The following is a 20,268-nucleotide window of genomic DNA, read 5'->3' as shown; positions in this document are numbered from 1 at the left end:
TGATGTCAGGTCAGGTTCGATCTGTGACCTGCTACAGGTACCATGTAGACCTGTACTAACCTGTTCCATGGTCGGGTTGTCGGCGACTAAACCGTCTCCCCCACCAGGTTTTCTGGTGAGGAGGGTGTTTGGATATGGACACCCAGCAGGATTAAAAACAAAACCTGTCAAAGGGCGGAGGAGCTCCTTGTGAGCCAACGGCCATCCATATCTAGTGCCCAACTGTGTCTGCGGACGTCCTCCTGCAGTTGGGGTCACTTCTTATTAGGAGGTTGGTGGCAGGATTTGCACTCCGGCCACCGTAAAACCCTTCATTCCGCAAAACGCAAAAACGCAAAAAAATCTGAAAACCCACTCCGTGGGAGTACCTCCTGTGCAGCTTCCCTTCGCAGGGCAGCTCACCGAATGACGGGATTGGGGCAAAGCCTTCGGGACCCCCAATCGTTGATAGGAGGGAAACCACGGGGTAACATCCCTGGGTCAGATTGCGGGAGAGTGTGTCGGAGTGGTGCTGAGGTGTCGTCCACCAGACGGCGGTCTCCTTGGATTAACCTGAGGCGGTCCCTTCGGGTGGGTGCCTGGAATGTCCTATCCCTAAGAGAGGATGATCACCTGTCTCTGTTATCATCTGAGCTCAAGCGTTTGGACATCGGGATTGCAGCTCTCTCTGAGGTTCGGAGACCGGATTGCGGTGAGATAATGGTGGGTGGTTACACCTACTATTGGTCTGGTCGCTCTGATGGTTACCATACCCAAGGAGTTGTTGTAGCTGTGTCCAATAAGCTGACCCCAATGATAATTGAGGTAACACCGGTCAACGAGCGTATTATGAGATTAAGGATTCGTCACTCCTTAGGTGTCATTTCCCTGGTCTCTGTTTATGCTCCGACTGAGGCGAGTGATCTCACCGTGAAGGATGCATTCTACGCCACACTCGAGTCTGTGGTTGATCAGTGCCCCAGACGAGATACACTTCTAGTCTTGGGGGATTTCAATGCATCGACTGGAACTGATAGGGACGGTTATGAGGTGTGTGTTGGTCCCCATGGGTCAGGAACTATGAACCAGAATAGCACTAAGTTCCTTGACTTTGCAAGAAGTCATGGACTTAGGGTGGCTGGTTCATGGTTTCAGCGCCCACAAGCTCATCGCTGGACTTGGTATTCCAATGCTGGCGGTGTGGCAAAGGAGATTGACCATGTCCTCATTGACGGTCGTTGGAGGATGATCCAGAACTGCAGGGTCTACCGGAGTGCTCAGTTCCTCAATACTGACCACAGGCTTGTTGTAGCAACTCTAAAGCTGCACCTTAAATCCTGGAGAATGGTACCATTCCAGCCGAGGCTGGATGTTGCCAAGCTCAGGGATGAGAGAGTAGCTGAGGAGCTTGCAAACAGGCTGAGTGGACACTTGGGGGGTCTGGGTGCTTTGGGGGGTCCTGAAGAGTTGTGGAGCGCCTTCAAGACCACCGTCCTTGATGTTGCCGGTGGATGCCTTGAAGCTCACCGCAGGGCAAAGAAGAATTTTGTCTCTCAAGGGACACTGGATAACATTGACCAGAGTCGCAGGGCCAGGCTGAATGGCAGAGCTGAGCTGTTCAGGGAGCTGAGGCGTAAAACTGTACGTGCACCGAGGGTGGACAAGGAGGCCGATGTGCGAGGAATCTGTGAGGGGGTAGAGCATCACCTGTGGACAGGTGATTCTCGTCCCGCTTACAGGGGAATTCGCGCATTACGTTCATCCAAGCCCATCCCTCGGAGCACTACAGTTCGAGCAGAGAGTGGTAGGCTCTTGACAGAGGAGTCTGAAGTGAAGGCCCGCTGGGCCGGTTACTTTGAGCGGTTGTACCAGGCTGATCCCCCAACTGTCGAGTTGGACGTCAAGGGTGTTACAATCCCTGTTGCTGACCCTCGAATCAACTGTGGTCCACCTACGCTTGTGGAAACACGGGCTGCGGTGAACCAGTTGAGACGGGGCAAAGCTCCAGGGATCTGTGGCATCCATGCCGAACTTCTCAAGGCTGGTGGAAATGCTGCACTCGTGTCATTGCATGCAGTTTTGTGCTCTGCCTGGAACACAGGCATCATCCCAACTGACTGGAAGAGGGGCCTTGTTGTCCCTCTCTGGAAAGGGAAGGGTGATCGCCAAGACTGCAACAACTACCGAGTGGTGACGCTGCTCTCAGTGCCGGGCAAGGTCTTTGCTTGGATAATTCTCGATAGGGTTCGCCACCATCTGCTTGAGCACCAGCGTCCAGAGCAGTCAGGCTTTACACCAAAGAGGTCAACGATTGACCGTATCCTTGCACTTCGTGTCCTCACCGAACGCAGACGAGAGTTTCGGCAGGGGCTGCTTGCAGCCTATGTTGATCTCTGTAAAGCGTTCGATTCAGTGAATCGGGACGTCCTCTGGAGGATTCTTGGTCTTCGTGGGGTGCCACCAAAACTGATCGATCTGACGTCTGAACTCTACTCTGGTACTGAGAGTGCTGTGAAGTGTGGTGGTACCATCTCTGACTTATTTCCAGTTGTTACTGGAGTTCGTCAGGGATGTGTACTTGCCCCCACACTTTTCAGCACTTGTATGGACTGGATTCTAGGGAGGATGTCGGAGAGATCAAGTTGCGGTGCGTCATTTGGGAATGTCAAGATCTCGGACCTTGACTTTGCAGATGATGCAGTCATCTTTGCGGAGACTTTAGACATCCTCTTGGGGGCCCTCGAGGTGCTGAATGAGGAGTCGGAGCCGTTGGGATTACGGGTTTCTTGGGTCAAAACTAAGATCCAGGCTTTCGGTGACATCTTGGATGCTGCTGTCCTGTCTGTGTCTGTTTGTGGTGAGGATGTTGAGGTCGTGGAGAGATTCACTTACCTTGGCAGTGATATTCATGTCTCTGCTGGCTGCGAGTCAGAGGTCAATAGACGTCTGGGTCGGGCCTGGGGAGTCATGGATTCACTGGATCATGGGGTGTGGCGCTGCCGGTACCTGTGCGGGAGGACGAAAGTCCGAGTCTTCAGGTCCTTGGTACTTCCAGTCTTGCTCTATGGGTGCGAGACTTGGACTCTGACCAAGGATCTGAAACGGAGACTTAATTCCTTTGGTACCAGGTCTCTTCAGAGAATCCTTGGCTATCGCTGGTCGGATTTTGTGTCCAACGAGCGGTTGCTGAGAGAGACTCGGATGAGATTTGTTACCTGCATAGTCCGTGAGCGTCAGTTGCGGCTGTATGGACATGTGGCTCGTTTTCCTGACTCTGATCCTGCTCACCAGATTCTCTCAGCGAGGGAGTCTCATGAGTGGAAGAGGCCAGTGGGTCGACCACGTGCCTCATGGTTGCAACAGGTTGACCATCATCTCAAGGAGATGGGGATGGGCCTGGCATCTGCCTGGGGGATGGCCAGACGGAGGCCCCTGGAGTACCGGCGGAAAGTGGACGCAGCGACGTGCTGTTCTGGCACATGCTCCCATACCTGACCTGACCTGATCATCATATTCTAATTCTGCTAAATGCTCGAATTCTTCCTCCGTCATTTGATTAAAATCTTTTAACATTTGAAGTTTTTTAGGAGTATATTCTACTGTGGGAACTGTGGAAACATCTTTCATTTTTTCTTGGGAAGTTTTTAAAAGTGGTTTAAAAAATTTCTCTTGTTTTCTTTCAAATGCTTCTTCACCCGTTAGTTTCTGTCTGCGTTTCTTCTTTATGTCTTCCTGCTGTTTTACAACTTTTGAAACCAACTCTTGATGTTCCTTAAATCTTCTTGCTCTTTCTTTTGCATCCATTTATTTATTGAAAAATATCATTTAATATCTCATCTTGTTTCACAACAATATATTTATATTTTTCAGTCGTGTGTTTCATGTAATCCCCAAATTCCTTTTTACTACATAATGTAGAACAATTGTCTCTCCAAAAATTGTTTATATCTATTGAATTTAACTTGAATAAAATAAAAGTATTAGCATTGTTTCTGATGGAACGACGAGGAAGTTGAAAGTACGATTGACTAAGATAAATACAATTACAAGAAGAATGTCTCCCTCTTGTGTAGTAGCTGTCCATTACCGTTTGGTTTCTCTCATTAACACAATCATCAAAGATAACGAGGTTCTTTTTGGATTTATTCAAATCTTGGGGAGACGGTATATCATCCGTATTATCACTCAGAATACAAGTTATCGGTTTTGATTTCCTTTTACATCTCTGTGTATCACAAAATAGTTGTATTATATCTTCAATGTTAAAATCATTTAGGTTTTTTTGAAGTTTAAATAAACCGATTATATCTTCTTTTTGAAGACCAGCATTAAAACCTTGTGAGAGTCGTTGATACTCTGGTTTTAAACTCGACTTTGTGAAAATTATTAAATTATCATAATCTAAAAAGTTGGGAGTGAGGAGCATCTTTAAAAGTAAGCAGGTTTTTCCACATCCACTTGAACCAACAATGAGGCATCTTAATGAATTTGGGAGATTTCTATGGTTGTCAAATTTTATCTTATTTTCCCAAATTGGTAAAAAATCATTCATTTATATATTTGGAAAACAGGTTATTTAATTTATTATTGGCTTTTTTCGAAACTCTATATTTTATCCTAAGTTCAGGTTTAATTTCAAGATAATCCATTATTTTATTTATGCAATATCTTGTGTTGATATTTCCCTGAAAATCACATCCATGAATAATATATAACAACAATCCTTTGAACATTTCTCTGATACGTTCAGTTTCTCCCCTTGTAAGGAAAGGTGTGTTATCACCCTCGTACTTTCCATTCATTTCTCTCATCAATCTTGTAAAGTAATTCATTTTTGGTGTAAATCTAAAATAATTATTTTCCTTTTTATATTTTTGATTATCATTAATTAGAAGATAATCACAGAATATACATTGTTTATAGGCTTTTGACTCTGTGTTTAATCCCCGTCTTTCACACACAGGACAATTCTCAAATTTGTCATATGGAGAATCATAGAATTCAAGAGGTTCAAAATCGAGTAAACTATTCATATTAATAAAGTAAAACTTTACTCAAACTGAAATTCATCTTCGATACTTTCAGAATCATCTATACTTTCATAACTATCATTTGAACACAAACTCTCGGTGCCATAACTATCGTTTGAATGCAAACTCTCGGTATCATAATCACTCTCATAATCTTCAGTTGAATATTGACTCATTTAATTAGTAGAAAAAAACATTACCATCGATATCTATATACATTTTTTCATTAACAGATTCAACTGCTACATTTTTTATATTAAAGGTAATTTTAAAATGATCCTTAACTACAATTGAACGAAATGTCATTTCACCTGATATATTAACATTTCATCCTTTATTTCATCAGGATTTATATCTTTAGGGTTGTTGAAAAAAATACAAATTTCTCCTTGCATATTACAGATGGTCTTATCTTTTCTTTCTAAAGCTTCATCCATAAGGTTTTTATTTTTTGATACCTTTTCTTGTTTCATTGCTTTTTCTAGTTTTGAATATATTGCCAGAAGGAGAGGAGAAACTTTTGTTAGAGAAACCTTAATTGATGTTCTTCCAGGTATACTAAAAGCCCTTCCACTGAAGTAAATTGAAGAACTCATCATATCCACCATAATTGTTTTTATCCAATAGTTGTCATATTTATCTTTGTTCAATTTTACATCCTTGACATATTTCTCAGTATCTTTAACAAATGAAGAGGTTGATTGAAACTTGTCTTTTGTGTCTTGAAACATTGTATTTATTAAGTGAAAATGTTGGAGGATAAAATGGTTTTAAGCACAGATTCACCTGTAAAATAAACTAAATTTTCATCAAGAAAATTTTAGTTTAAGCACAGATTCACCTGTAAAATAAATGAAATTTTCATCAAGAAAATTTTAGTTTAAGCAGATTCACCTGTAAAACAAATGAAATTTTCATCAAGAAAACTTTAGTTTAAGCACAGATTCACCTGTAAAATAAACGAAATTTTCATCAAGAAAATTTTAGTTTAAGCACAGATTCACCTGTAAAATAAATGAAATTTTCATCAAGAAAACTTTAGTTTAAGCACAGATTCACCTGTAAAATAAACGAAATTTTCATCAAGAAAATTTTAGTTTAAGCAAAGTTTTATTGTATAAATATGGTGAATACAACATACTGCGATGTTTGTAATCACGAATATAAACATTATAGAAAACACCTCCGAACCAACAAACACACATTTAATCTATTTCATAAAATATCTCCTCTTGAGTTGGAAACAAAACATTGTGATATCTGCTCAAAGGATGTTTTGAAGAGTAGTTATAATAGACATCTTCAATCACAAAAACACAAGAAAAATGAGTTTAAAGTAAAGGGAGACTATTATATTGAAAACACTGATGGGGCATTTAAAGGGCATATAAAAATAAGGATTTTTCAATTTGGAGAACCCGGTCCATCATCAATAGCTGAATCAATTGAAATAGTGAAACCTGATGTTGAAAAATTTATTAAAAAGACATTAAAAGAAATGAAAACTTTAAAGTTTTATATGGGAGTGAAAATGAAAATGAAAAGACAAGATGAAGAACAAACTCCATATATGAGAACAGATCATTTTATAACATCATTTCAAGATTTTTTGAATAGTGGGGTTTATGAAGAACTATCAAGACAAGAGGAGGATGTTGATAATAGTGGTAGGAAGTGGATTCAATATTTAAAAAATCATCTTTTTAGATATACACATTCTAAAATCAAACCCTCTTAAAGCTTCTTCTTATATTGAATTACCAAAAGAAATAAAAGGAAAGAAGGCAGTTGTTAATATTAAGAATAATGATAATAAATGTTTTCTCTGGTCTGTTCTTGCTCACTTACATCCACCAAAATGTAATTCAGAAAGAGTAAAACAATATATGAAATATGAGAACACCTTGGACATTAAAGATTTTAATTTCCCAATGCCACTAACAGATATTCCTAAATTTGAGAAAAAGAATAATCTTTCTATTAATGTATATGGATTAACGGATACAAACAAAGTTCAAATATTAAAAATTTCAAACAACTATAAAAATGAAGAAACACACATTGATCTTTTATATTTTAGTGTTGGAAAGAATTCACATTACACATGCATCAATAATTTATCAAGATTAATCTCTTCTCAGGTATTCAGTACAGCAAACAAAATATATCCTTGTAAGCGATGTCTTAATTCATTTCATACAAAAGAACGATTAGAACAACATTCAAAATATTGTAGTAATCATAAATCAGCTTTAATTACAATGCCTAAACCTGGTGAAAAGATTTCTTTTGAAGATTATAATAAATCTATCATGCACCCATTTGTGATATACGCTGATTTTGAATGTATCCTTAAAAAGATAAATACTGCTTCTCCTAATCCGAAAGAACCATATACAAATAAATATCAAAAACATATTCCTTGTGGTTTCTGTTATTATATCAAATCATCTGTTGGAGAAAAGTATCATAAACTTGAACATTATAGTGGAAAAAATGCTTCACAAGAGTTTGTAAAACGATTAGAAAAGGATTGTATAAGACTAACTAAATTAATGAAAGAAACAAATGAACCGATGAAATTAACCAAAGAAGAAAAATTAGAATTTCGAAAGAACAATATCTGTCATATTGGTGAGGAGGAAATTGAGGAGTCTAAAGTTAGGGACCATTGTCATCTTACTGGTAAATATAGAGGTCCCGCTCATTCCTGTTGTAATCTTAATTATAAATTACCTTCTTTTATTCCAGTCTTTCTTCACAACAGCGCCAACTATGATACACATCTATTTATAAATGAACTTTCAAAAACACCAGGGAATATTTCTGCCATCACAAACACAAGTCAAAAGTATATTTCATTTACAAAAATGATATTCAAAAAACCTATAACTCGTATTCGGTTTCTTGATTCTTACAAGTTTATGGGAACACCACGAGCCAACCTCGCATCAAATCTAAGCTCCACGGGCTCTTTTCCAAATCTTAATTCATTCTTTCCAAAAGAGGAAATTCTAACTAAAGAGGAAATTCAGATTAAAGAGAGAATTCAAAGTAAAGAGGAAATTCTAATTAATGAGGAAATTAATGAAGAAATTCTTACTGAAGATGAAATTCTAATTATACAGAAAATTCGAACAAAGAATGAAATTCTAACTGAAGAGGAAATTCTGATTAAAGAGGGAATTCTAACTCGAGAGGAAATTGAAACAAGGAATGAAATTCAAAGGAAAGAGAAAATTCTTACAAGTAAGGGAATTTATCCTTATGGTTATATGGATTCATTTATGAGATTTAAAGAAACACAACTTCCTTCAAAAGAAAGTTTCTATAATAACCTTTATGAAGAAGAGATAAGTGATAAGGAATATAAACACGCACAAGAAATTTGTAAAATATTTAAGATAAAGAACCTTGGAGAATATCATGATTTGTATCTAAAAACAGATGTTTTATTGTTAGCTGATGTGTTTGAAGCTTTTAGATCACTCTGTCATAATAAAAATTGTTATGGATTAGATCCTGCCCACTATTTCACAGCTCCTGGTTTAGCTTGGAGTGCAATGTTGAAAATGACAAAACAAGATATAGATTTAGTCAGTGATGTAGATATGCTTTTGATGATTGAGAAGTCTAAGAGAGGTGGAATATCACAAGTATGTTCAAAAAGATATGCTAAAGCAAATAATAAATATCTTCCAAATTATAAGAGTGAAAAAGATAGTAATTATTTGATGTACTTTGATGCTAATAATTTGTATGGATGGGCAATGTCTCAATCTCTGCCTTATGGTAAATTAGAGTGGGTGGAAGAAAAGGATTATGAAAAGGCTTTGATGAATATTGTTATTTCTTCTCAAGAGGAATTGAATGAGGAATAAGAAGGTTATTATTTTGAAGTTGATTTGAGGTACCCGAGTGATCTTCATAATAAGCATAAAGATCTTCCTTTTGCATGTGAGAAAGAAACCCCAAAGAAAGAATGGTTAAGTGATTATCATAAAAGTTTTAATATGAAAGGTAAATCAACAGAAAAGTTATTAACAACATTCTATGATAGAGGGATATGTTTTGCATCAAAGGAACTTGAGACAATATTTATCTGCTGGGTTGAGAGTAGCTAAAATTCATAGAGTTTTAAAATTTAAACAAAGTCCTTGGATGAAAAAGTATATTAAATTCAATACAGATATGAGAACAAATACAAAAGTAAAATTTGAAGGGGAATTCTATAAATTGATGAATAATGCTGTCTTTGGAAAGACAATGGAGAATGTTAGAAACAGGCAAAACATTAGATTTGCAACATCTTGGAAAGAAGCTTCTAGATTGATAAATAAACCAAGTTTTGAGAGAGAAGAGGTTTTTTCAGAGAACTTTTCTGCTATTCATATGAAAAAGGAAAGTATTGTCATGGATAAACCAATTTATATTGGAACAGCAGTTCTTGATTTATCTAAGATATTGATGTATGATTATTTGTATAATGATTTAAAGAAAGAGTATGGTGAAAATGTTTCATTGTTGTATATGGACACTGATAGTTTTATTCTCGATATAAAAACTGACGATGTTTATAAAGATATGAAGAAAAACATTGGAGTATATGATACAAGTAATTTTAGTAAGAAGAGTGAGTTATTTTCAAAAAAGAATGAAAAGGTTATTGGTAAGTTTAAGGATGAATTGGGTGGAAAAGTAATGAGTGAGTTTATTGGATTGAGAACAAAGGCATATGCTTATAAGTATGGTGATCAGATTGATAAAAGGTTAAAGGGAATAAAGAAATATGTAATAAAGAAATCAATAACTTTTAGAAATTATAATTGTTTGATGAATAAGAAAGAAGAATATAGGAAAATGAATACAATAAGAAGTTATAAACATAAGATATATAGTGAAGAAGTAAATAAAAAGGCATTAGGAGCCTTTGATGATAAGAGATTTATTTTAGATAATGGAATAGATTGTGTTCCATATGGATATTGTATGATAGAGTGTATAAAATAGATAAAAACAACCCACCCACCCCCCCCTGTATGCAGGCGAGTGACCACCCACCCACCCCCATATGAGTCTCATATCACATCACAATACTTGAAGATTACAACGAACTGTAGATTTGTCTCAAATGCATCAGTAATTATTAACTACGGTAATACAGTAATATGGAACAATTATTGACGTCCACGGATTCAACATCATGTCGAAAATGTTCCTGTGAACGGGGATATTTTCCCCCTCGCGATGATGACAGGCACACCTAAATCGTCTGAAACGCTTTCATGTAGTCCGACACTGCTTTCATAAAGTATGTATGCAGCCGTCGTACCACCCACCCGCCCCTGTACGCAGCCCGTATGCGGGCTTTAAACCACCCACCCCCCTCATTTTTGTATGTACTTTCTGAATGGCCCATACAGGGCAAAAATATACAGAAATTTGCGCAGGACCCAGAGCATCTTCAGAGATTGGCGCTGGCCTCCGGATGACCATTTCAAATTAGCACCGGACATGTAAGAATCAGAGCGAAGTTTGAAGGGCTATAAAATCGGAACGAGAGCAGATTTCAAAAAAATTCCTCGTGTTGTTCTCGATAATAGTCCGTCGTATCTGAATCACCAATAACATTTGATCTCTCTTGATAAATGAGGGAGGAGATCCGATTTGAAAGACGATTTTCGCAACTTTAACAGCCGCGTGACCTTGACCTTGGACGACCTTGAAAGTTGTGCATGTCTCATCGACCTCTATCCATTCCACGATTGCTTATTTGTCGACTCAGTTTGATTGTGGATGGATGTCCGGACGGAGGAACAGGACAGACTTCGAGACTGGCTTTGTTAGCTCATCTCTACTGAGATAATAGAGATGACCTAATAATGTATTTAAAATAAAAGACAAAGGCAAGAAGATTACAACGGCATAACTATTCGCACGACAGACGACTGCTTTGCCACCGGCATAACTAACTTTGGGACCTGAATGTTGAGTGCGCATGGTTTCCAGATTTGTAACTATATATATATATATATATACATATATATATATATATATATATATATATATATATATATACATATATATATATATATACATATATATATATACATACATATATATATACATACATATATATATACATATATATACATACATATATATACATATACATACATATATATACATATACATATATATATATATATATATATATATATATATATATATATATATATATATATATATATATATATATTCATCGATTCACAGCAGACGGTTCTACCATCAGTGAAAGGCATTGTCAGTGGCTTTCGAACAATATGACCTCGACTGGTTCGTACCCATGATCAGATGCCAGGAATTATTATTTTATTGAAACTGAACTTGCAAAGAAAAGCAAAAACAAACAAGAAAAGGAGCAATAACATATTGCAGACCCTTGCCAGGACTTGTTTTGTGTGGTGTTTGTGTAATTTTGTGTGGTGTTTGTGTTCTGGTGTTTTCAGTCTTCAACAAAAGTAGAACTGTCACAAGATAACTGCTTGGCCCCAGGTCCCCCCCACCCCCAAGCTTGGCTTGACCGTCGGCCCCGGGCACCACACACCCTCACTCCACCACGGGGCGAGATGAATGTGTTTTCTGGGATTGAACTTGAGGAATCATGAACTATGGATTCACATTGGAACACCAGCGAGGTCAATCTAAATTTACATCTTCATTCCTGCAGATTATTTCATAGTTTACAGATTGTTTAAATGTTTTATAAAATGGGGTTTCTTACCTGGATCGTCGTTGCACTTTTTTGCTTCCGTTTTAAATAATTCCTGACCAGGTATCCTCTGTAACCCGCTTGGATGGTGATGACCGCCTCTTCCGTGGCAGGGTCAACCAGGAATTTACTCTTCACTCCATTTCTCTCAAGGCCAAAGTGAAACACGACATCGTAATAACGTGCAGATGTCATGGGGGAAGTTTTTAACATCCCGCACGATTCACCTTGATCATTGAGAGATCTCGCTCGACTCAAATCCGAATCCTCTTTGGCTTTGTCGGTGCAACGTGATTCCTCCTGCAAATGGAAGACTGGAATTCCGACCTCTGAACAAAAGTCCCCATCGATGTACTGATTGGTTCTGGTATTATTTACACTCTGTGTATTCTGCAGGTTCTTCCTCATCTTATAGCCACGGTAGTTTGCCTGCAGAGAGAAAAAAAAAGGAATCAATTTATTGCAGAAATCTCATTCACACCGAAACCATGAATGAGGAAACGGAGAATAAAAGTGGATCCTGCACGGTTACCAGCGAATTGAACTTGAACCAAGTAATAAAATCCAATAACAAATCAACGTTTGAATCTCAAGGTAATACATGTATTATACATCCTTGAACACCATGTGAGGGCTGGCAACTTGGCCGAGAGATGTGCACACTCGCCTCGGAGCTATCTTGAGTGGGTTTGAATCCTGACACAGCTTTTAACTATCTTGCTAGTGTTTTGCAGTCATGGCGAGATATCAAGGTTGGTGCCGTCCCTCGGATAGATGTTAATCTGGTCGTTCCTTAGACCAGCATTCGTTGGTAGATGTTAAAGATCCCATCATGTATTCCATGAAGACGAAGCGAGAGATTGCTGGCACTCTGAACAAATGACAAAATCCTGCCTTGACTGTGTGTGGTGAGTGAGTGAGGTCGTCTGTTTGGAGGTTCCTTGACACCGGATAACACTGCTTACTATCTGGGCTCCAGACTCCTGAGTGAACACTCGACAGTGTAGTTGCTGTCTGGGCAGCAGCGCTTGAACTATCCACAAATTGATCAGATAGTTTGCACGTTTCAGGTGAATTACCTTCTTCGCAAAGGTAAGGGCAACATCAAGTGATTGTCCACTCATCTGAAAATATGTTTTTTTTCACTCACGGGAAAGTATTGTCATTGTGTGTGACATTATAGTCCAGGCAATCTAGCCCATTTTTTCACTTGATCGGTAACAAATTGCAACATAACTTTTTTATCGCAATGCATTTCTATGAAGTCCCCAGAACACCATTCTAAAAGTCCGAAGAAATCCTTGTTGCGGAAATACGACTAATTTGCAAAATCCAATGTGGCGGCCAATTATTATCAATATTGTGTCATATCTTTGCTCACAAATGACAAATTTGATTGATTTCAACTTCCAGAATAGGTATTTTGTCTATAAGGATGCATTTGGCATACTTTTAAACTTCCCTGGAACAAAATTCCATTTGCATAAATCCAATATGGCTGCCAAATATCAATATCTTGCCAAATCTTTGTTCTCAGATGATGTTTTAGAGATTTAAATTTATATAATGAAATCTTTGGATCCAAAGATGCATTGGTAATACTTCAAAATTTCATTGGATGCATCTCGGACACAAGCTGCATGCAAAGTCTGCATATGTATACCTGCAAATGATGCTTAATCTGCCAGAAAGTCATCCAGATGTCCATCAGCAATTTGAGAAAGGATACCATGTGGTGAGGCGCAGTGATAGGTACTGGGCAGGGCTATCCACAGATCTCACAATTGAGCAAGTGCTGATGAGAAGTGTACAGGCACATGGAGGCCTGACAAGAGGAAAAGGAATGACTGAAACTCAGCGTTTGGTGTGGGTCCTTTCCATGCCAGCATGTGCAAATATCAACGAGGCCATGCAGAAGCTCAGTGGCATCTCATTTGAAACCAGTGACCAGCACAAAGACCTGTCAAAAGCTAGACGAGCTGGAGATGTCAATGACACCCTTGATCTTATCAGCTATCTCAGGGAGAGAGATCCATTCGCACGGGATCCGTCCCTGTTTAACATTGCAAATGGCATGACAGCCCAGGAAGGAGTCAACGTTGAAAGATCAAGAACAGTTGGAGAAAAGATTCTCGCATCCATGGTTGGGAAATCTGAAGAAGAGTTCACCTTCCGGAAATGTGATCGAGCAGTGACACTTAATTCAAGATCAACTGTCAAGATCAAAGGAGAATCTGTGAAGGTGGATCCGCAGTTGATCTTCCAGAGACTGGTAACCATTGGGGAGCGCTGTGAAGATCTACAGTCACTCTTCCAATATGAACTGTGTAGTTACCGCACAGCATTGTTTGAATCTTCCTTCCTTTCCCTGCAGGCCAATAACGCTGTCCTTGCCGATGTTCTCTGGAAGACCATGCAAGGGGATCAACGAGAACCAATTGGAAATGTCCAGTATATTATCGATGGTGGTGTGCTACTTCATCGTCTTCCATGACCAAGAGATGGAAGTTAAATTCATCCATCATTTTCTTTAAACCCATCCAATCAAAATATTAAACTATCCCAAATTTAGCCTTTGATCCCCTCAAATATTCTCGACATATAAACCGCTCAAACCTGTTGTCTGAGAGTAAATATATGGCAAAATATTGATATTTGGCAGCCATATTGGATTTATGCAAATGAGATGTGCATCAAAATCCATCCAAGAAAATTGTTAAATCCTTGAAATGCATTCTTGTATGCAAAAGATGTATACTAGAAATTTAAATCACTAAAATACATCATCTGAGAGCAAAGATTTGGCAAGATATTGATATTTGGGGGCCATATTGGATTAATGCAAATGAGATTTTGTTCCAGGGAAGTTAAAAAGTATTCCTAATCAGTCCTTGTATACAAAATACCCATTCTAGAAGTTTAAATCACCCAAATATGTCATCTGTGAGCAAAGATATGGCACAATATTAATAACAATTGGCCACCATATTGGATTTATGCAATTAAATGAATTTCCGCAACAGGGATTTCTTAGGACTTTTCGTTTGGTATTGTGGGGACCTCATAGAAATGAATTGTGCTGAAAAAATTGTTGCAATTTGTTCCCGATCAAAACTTATTTTGTCTGGACTAAATATGAACACTGGTTCGTACCCATGATCAGATTCCAGGAATTATTATTTTATTGAAAGTGAACTTGCAAAGAAAAGTAAAAAGAAACGCGAAAAAGAGCAATAACATATTGCAGACCCTTGCCAGGACTTGTTTTTCTGTGGTGTTTGTGTAATTTTGTGTGGTGTTTGTGTTCTGGTGTGCTAAGTCATTAACAAAAGACAAAAGTAGAACTGTCACACGATAACTGCTGGCGGTGATGACGGCGTACCAAGACGTCCCGCTTTGATGCAACCTTGCTTTGATCGGACACCTGACCCTGACCCATGATATACTTTTTTATTATTATTCAATTTAATTTCGAATGGGATTAAAATAAATTCAATTCAAATCAAATGGAAGACCAAATAGGTGCAGTCCAACATTGGAGTCATCAGGAGTAACCCGAACAAGCAAAAAGCAAAGATTAAGTCATCAGGAAGAACCTGGATAGGATTTGCAATTCAGCTGCTGCTCCTCCACCCTCAAACCCAAACAGGCACAGCCAAGTGAGCCTTAAAAACAAACAAACACAAAACAACAACTCAACAACAACCACTCTGAAAATATTTCATCATTCTGGCTGCCAGACCATGCATCTGATCAAGTTGAAATTTAAAACATGTATTCCCCATCACGACTGGATAATAATTGTGAAGTTTCACATTGATTGATTAAGCGGTTCCAGAGAAAATATTGTTGCGGAAATGGCCCTTGCGGGAATGCCAAGTATAGGATTAGCTCAGGTCCCCCATTAAATTCATGTATAGATAGGTTGTTTGGTAAGTGTACGATAAATGTGTCGGGAGGTGTTTTTATGTTCATACGGAGGTGAAACGAGAGAAACGAGAGATCGCTCTTGTTACTTCCTCATCCCGGATCGGCCCCGCCCAGTCAGTGACGCGAAGGAGTGTGGCCTCGGGAGGAAGGTGTGGCCTGGACAGGAAGTGACGTGAAGGGGCGGAGCCTTTAGTCACTCAGTCGCCTGGAGAGGGGGTTGGTAAAAAGGAAACAAAAGGAAAAAGGAGTTCTCAGTTGGAAATGAGAGTTGCCAAGAGAGGGAAGAGGAGAAACAAAAGCTCGGTGTGTGGAGAGAGTCGCCGACAGAGGCGTGTGTGTGGCTATTCACCGAACGAAAGGAAAGAAGGGAAGCATCAAGTCAGTTTCGGAGTTTGGACGAGCGTCGGTCACGAGGGTGCTCAGGTTTGAGTCGCTTCGCTGGACCATGAGAGAGATCAGCTGCGGCCCCTCTTCGACCTTACGCGAGGTCAGAGTGCGCTGAAAGTGCGCACGCGGTGACTAAAAAGAGGCAACAGGAGTTGCTGCGCCATCTCCTGCCGCGCGGCACATTCGAGCAGGAGTTCGAATCCACGGACACCCGCTTGTTTGTTACGAGCGACATTCGTGCTTTTGAACACTGTCCTCTCGTCCATGAGCCATCAACAAGTCCTCTGTGTGCATGAATGCTGTTTGTTTGAACGTGTTGTATAAGGCATATTTCGTGGTAATCCTCTCGAAACCTTCAGCCGTGGTTCCCCAGTTCAGAGCGGGAGGTTTTTTTAATAAAACCATTGTCGTGTTTATTGCTTGTGCTGTGATCCCTGATGTCCCCAATAAATCTGGTTAATTCGTATGCAGTTGCCACTATGGATTAATAAGTGTCACGTCGAGGAACGATCCGTTCGATTGGCATATAAAACGAAAAAGTGGTTACAGACTGGTAGACTCCGCTCGGTCACTGACAAAGCCAGTCTGAAACTAGTGGTTTTATCTCCCCAACTGGTAAGGTTCAGGATTACGTTGGTATCGCGATTGGAGACGCGTGACCCAAGGCCTGTGTCGAGCCCGCTGGTGTTATAAATTCCCGGAGACAGCGGTGGCGAGTCTGGCACCGAGGACCGGGTCAGATTCCCACCACCCCGGATCCGTAACAGTTTGATGTCAGAAGTGGGATGACGAACTCTCCGCTTCCACCTCCGTAAATTTGCAGAACACCGATTGTGTTAACAATTGGTTGTGATTTTATGCTTGAACGGATCGGAGGAAAATTTTGAAAATTATAAAGAAAATGGAGTCACAAAATGGCGGCGCGGCTCTATCTCGGCGCGACACGAAGCGGGAGCCACAACATTTGGCCGATGCGCAGGAACTAATTCTGGAGCTGGTGAAGCACTTGGCCAACATAGGCGAGGTAATAGTTGGAGGAGTGATGAGAGCAGAGCGGCTTACCCTTGTGTTGGAACAGAAGGAGAGCAAACTAAATCAGAGAATGAACGAAAGAATGGAGGAAGCATGCAAATTGAGGGAAGAATGGAAAAAACACCAGTGAGGTCAATCTAAATTTACATCTTCATCCTTGCAGATTATTTCATAGTTTACAGATTGTTAAAATGTTTTATAAAATGTGGTTTCTTACCTGGATAGTCGTTGCACTTTGTTGCTTCTGTTTTAAATCATTTCTGACCAGGTATCCTCTGTAACCCGCTTGGATGGTGATGACCGCCTCTTCCGTGGCAGGGTCAACCAGGAAGTTACTCTTCGCTCCATTTCTCTCAAGGCCAAAGTGAAAGACGACATCGTAATAACGTGCAGATGTTATGGGGGAAGTTTTTAACATCATCCCGTACGATTCACCTTGATCATTGAGAGAGCGAGCTCGACTCAAATCGGAATCCTCTTTGGCTTTGTCAGTGTAACGTGATTCCTCCTGCAAATGGAAGACCGGAATTCCGACCTCTGAACAAAAGTCCCCATCGATGTACTGATTGGTTCTGGTATTATTTACACTCTATATTCTGCAGGTTCTTCCTCGTCTTATAGCCACGGTAGTTTGCGTGCAGAGAGAAAAAAAAAAATCAATTTATTGCAGAAATCTCATTCACACCGAAACCATGAATGAGGAAACGGAGAATAAAAGTGGATCCTACACGGTTACCAGGGAACTTGAACTTGAACCAAGTAATAAAATCCGATAACAAATAAACGTTTGAATCCCAAGGTAATACATCTATTATACATCCTTGAACACCATGTGAGGGCTGGCAACTTGGCCGAGAGGTGTGCACACTCGCCTCGGAGCTATCCAGAGTGGGTTTGAATCCTGACAGCGATAAACTATCTTGCTGGTGTTTTGCAGTCATGGCGAGATATCGAGGTTTGTGCTGCCCCTCAGATCGATGTTAAGCTGGTTGTTCCATCTCCCAGCATTCATTGGTAGACGTTCAAGATCCCATCATGTATTCCATGAAGACGAAGCGAGTTATTGCTGGCACTCTGAACAAATGACAAAATCCTGCCTTGACCGTGTGTCCTGAGTGAGTGAGCTCGTCTGTTTGGAGGTTCCTTGACACTGAGTAACACTGCTTACTATCTTGTCTCCAGACTCCTGAGTGTAGACTCGACAGAGTAGTTGCTGGATGGGTAACAGCACTTGAACTATCCACAAATTGATCAGATAGTTTGCACGTTTCAGGTGAATCACCTTCTTCGGATAGGAAAGGGCAACATCAAGTGATTGTCGACTCATCTGAAAATATGTTTTTTCCACTCATGGGAAAGTATTGTCATTGTCCAGGACATTAGGAAGAAGTTTTAAATATTCTCAACATCATCAGATTCTTCTATAATTTTGTTCAAAGTTCCCTTTTGATGAAGTGAAAATCCAAGTCCAACCATTGAAGGAGTGGAAGTAAGAGCAGGCTATTCTCTATCACCGATGGTACCACATCACATATGACATTCATTCTCGAAAGATGTGTTATGTGGGAAAATGAATCAAAGAAATATTGGATCAAAGGACTCAAACTGAACGATACCAAAACAGCAATGAGAGCCAGCTGTGACTCGACAGGGACACAGACATGGCAGGTCATCAATTAAATCGTCTGCAGTGCTGAAGTTTTAAGTTTTGAATTCACCTGATTGGTGTTCCCACAATCTCAACTGAGTTTGAGCGACGTTCCACCACTTCCCAGGGTAATCTGGGTACAACGGCATTGCCTTTCTCGCCACACTTAGCGGGGTATTTCCCAAAGAGGAATTTCCTCCTCACTCTCGATGCCAATCTATGGGGCTTGTCCGTGCTCGACCCTCGTAAATACTGAACACCAAGCGAGGAGGCAGCAAGTACTATTTTTAATTTATTCAGGACAACTCGACTGTGGTTGAATCACCGAACTCCCAGACTCGGACCGTTACACCAATGACACCAATTGAGATTCAAATCCTAACTCAATCTGCCAATCATCCTGTGAAATTTTTCTGTACAATTCTGTGTTTCCATTTCCTTTGAACAAATCCACGACACCATCTGAGGTTCTTCAAGCTCAGAATGAATGGGTTATTGCCAATTTGCACAAGTCGAGGATATCGGGGACCATCGATTCTGTAAGAATCTTCATCGAGCTTGTATTCAATCATGTGATCCAGGATGTGAGAAGACATCAATGTACTTAAACCTGAATTCCATGGACGGTCGTACACAATGGGCAAATCACCGTTCCCTACGACTTCAACTTGTACCCCTAACTTACTGATCCGTGTTCTCAAACCAACCCATCCCAAAATGTAAATGCTTTGTTTTTCTCCCCACGTCACAGCTTGATGGCTGATGAAAATGAAATGTAGGAAGTGGTGCCCTTACCTGGATAGTTGCAGCACTTTTGTGCTGTTTTTGTAAGTCTTTCCCCATGACGAGGCCTTTGTGTGATGTTTGAACAGCACCAACTTCACCGTTGTTTGCAGAACCTGGCAAGACGCTCTTGTTCATCCTTGTTCCACACAATTTGTTGGTCACGTGATAATCCATGATCGGGATGACAGTATTTACCATCACCACTTGTCTGTTGAACTTGGAATATGCATTTTCAAGCAAGTCCTTCACGAGGGATTGAAAATTTTCATTCCCTTTCCCTCCCTTCGTCATTGCTCGAGCATTTCCTTGATACGAGTGTTTCACCGATTTGTGTGGAGATATCAGTGACAATCGTTTGTTCAAAGCCTTGCCAGACTGGTGACAATAACTCTCGCCAAGGTTATTATACAATTGGGATTGTACAAGAGACGGAGTGTTTGTCCTGTGGTTCCGGGTTCCCTTGTCGTTCTGCTGCTTGTGATGTTCTCCATGTGGGCAGAAACAACGGCACGGTTTAAAAATCTGCTCGTTTCTGTGAGATGCTTGAACACATTGTCGCAGATTCATCAAGGCATGGTGGTCTGTTTGGGAGAGGTAAGGGTGTGGGGTGGGGGTACATTGCTGTGTTACTGAGATAAACATTATTGTAATTATCATCTTTCATGGTAAGTGACTGAAATTGCAAGTCAATTACAGGAGGGTTA

At 40.0% G+C, this 20,268-nt stretch overlaps 1 protein-coding gene across 2 annotated transcripts in view; it reads right to left on the bottom strand.

The window, feature by feature from the left end:
- The window catches only part of LOC147025428 (uncharacterized), a 64,133-nt gene that overhangs the window by 33,893 nt on the left and 9,972 nt on the right, over positions 1–20,268 (bottom strand). For both annotated transcript variants that reach the window (XM_085886395.1, XM_085886393.1), the window contains exons 5-7: positions 19,574–20,145; positions 17,348–17,638; positions 11,794–12,210 (exon numbers count right to left, since the gene is read on the bottom strand). In XM_085886395.1, coding sequence (XP_085742521.1) covers positions 11,794–12,210; positions 17,348–17,638; positions 19,574–20,145 — 1,280 coding nt within the window. The remainder of the gene's footprint in view (positions 1–11,793; positions 12,211–17,347; positions 17,639–19,573; positions 20,146–20,268) is intronic.

Source organism: Eptatretus burgeri, chromosome 6 (assembly GCF_056783735.1).
Source record: "Eptatretus burgeri isolate ZD-2024b chromosome 6, Ebu_testis_v1, whole genome shotgun sequence".
NCBI classification, from domain to species: Eukaryota; Metazoa; Chordata; class Myxini; order Myxiniformes; family Myxinidae; genus Eptatretus; species Eptatretus burgeri.
This window is presented reverse-complemented; position numbering and strand designations above follow the sequence as displayed.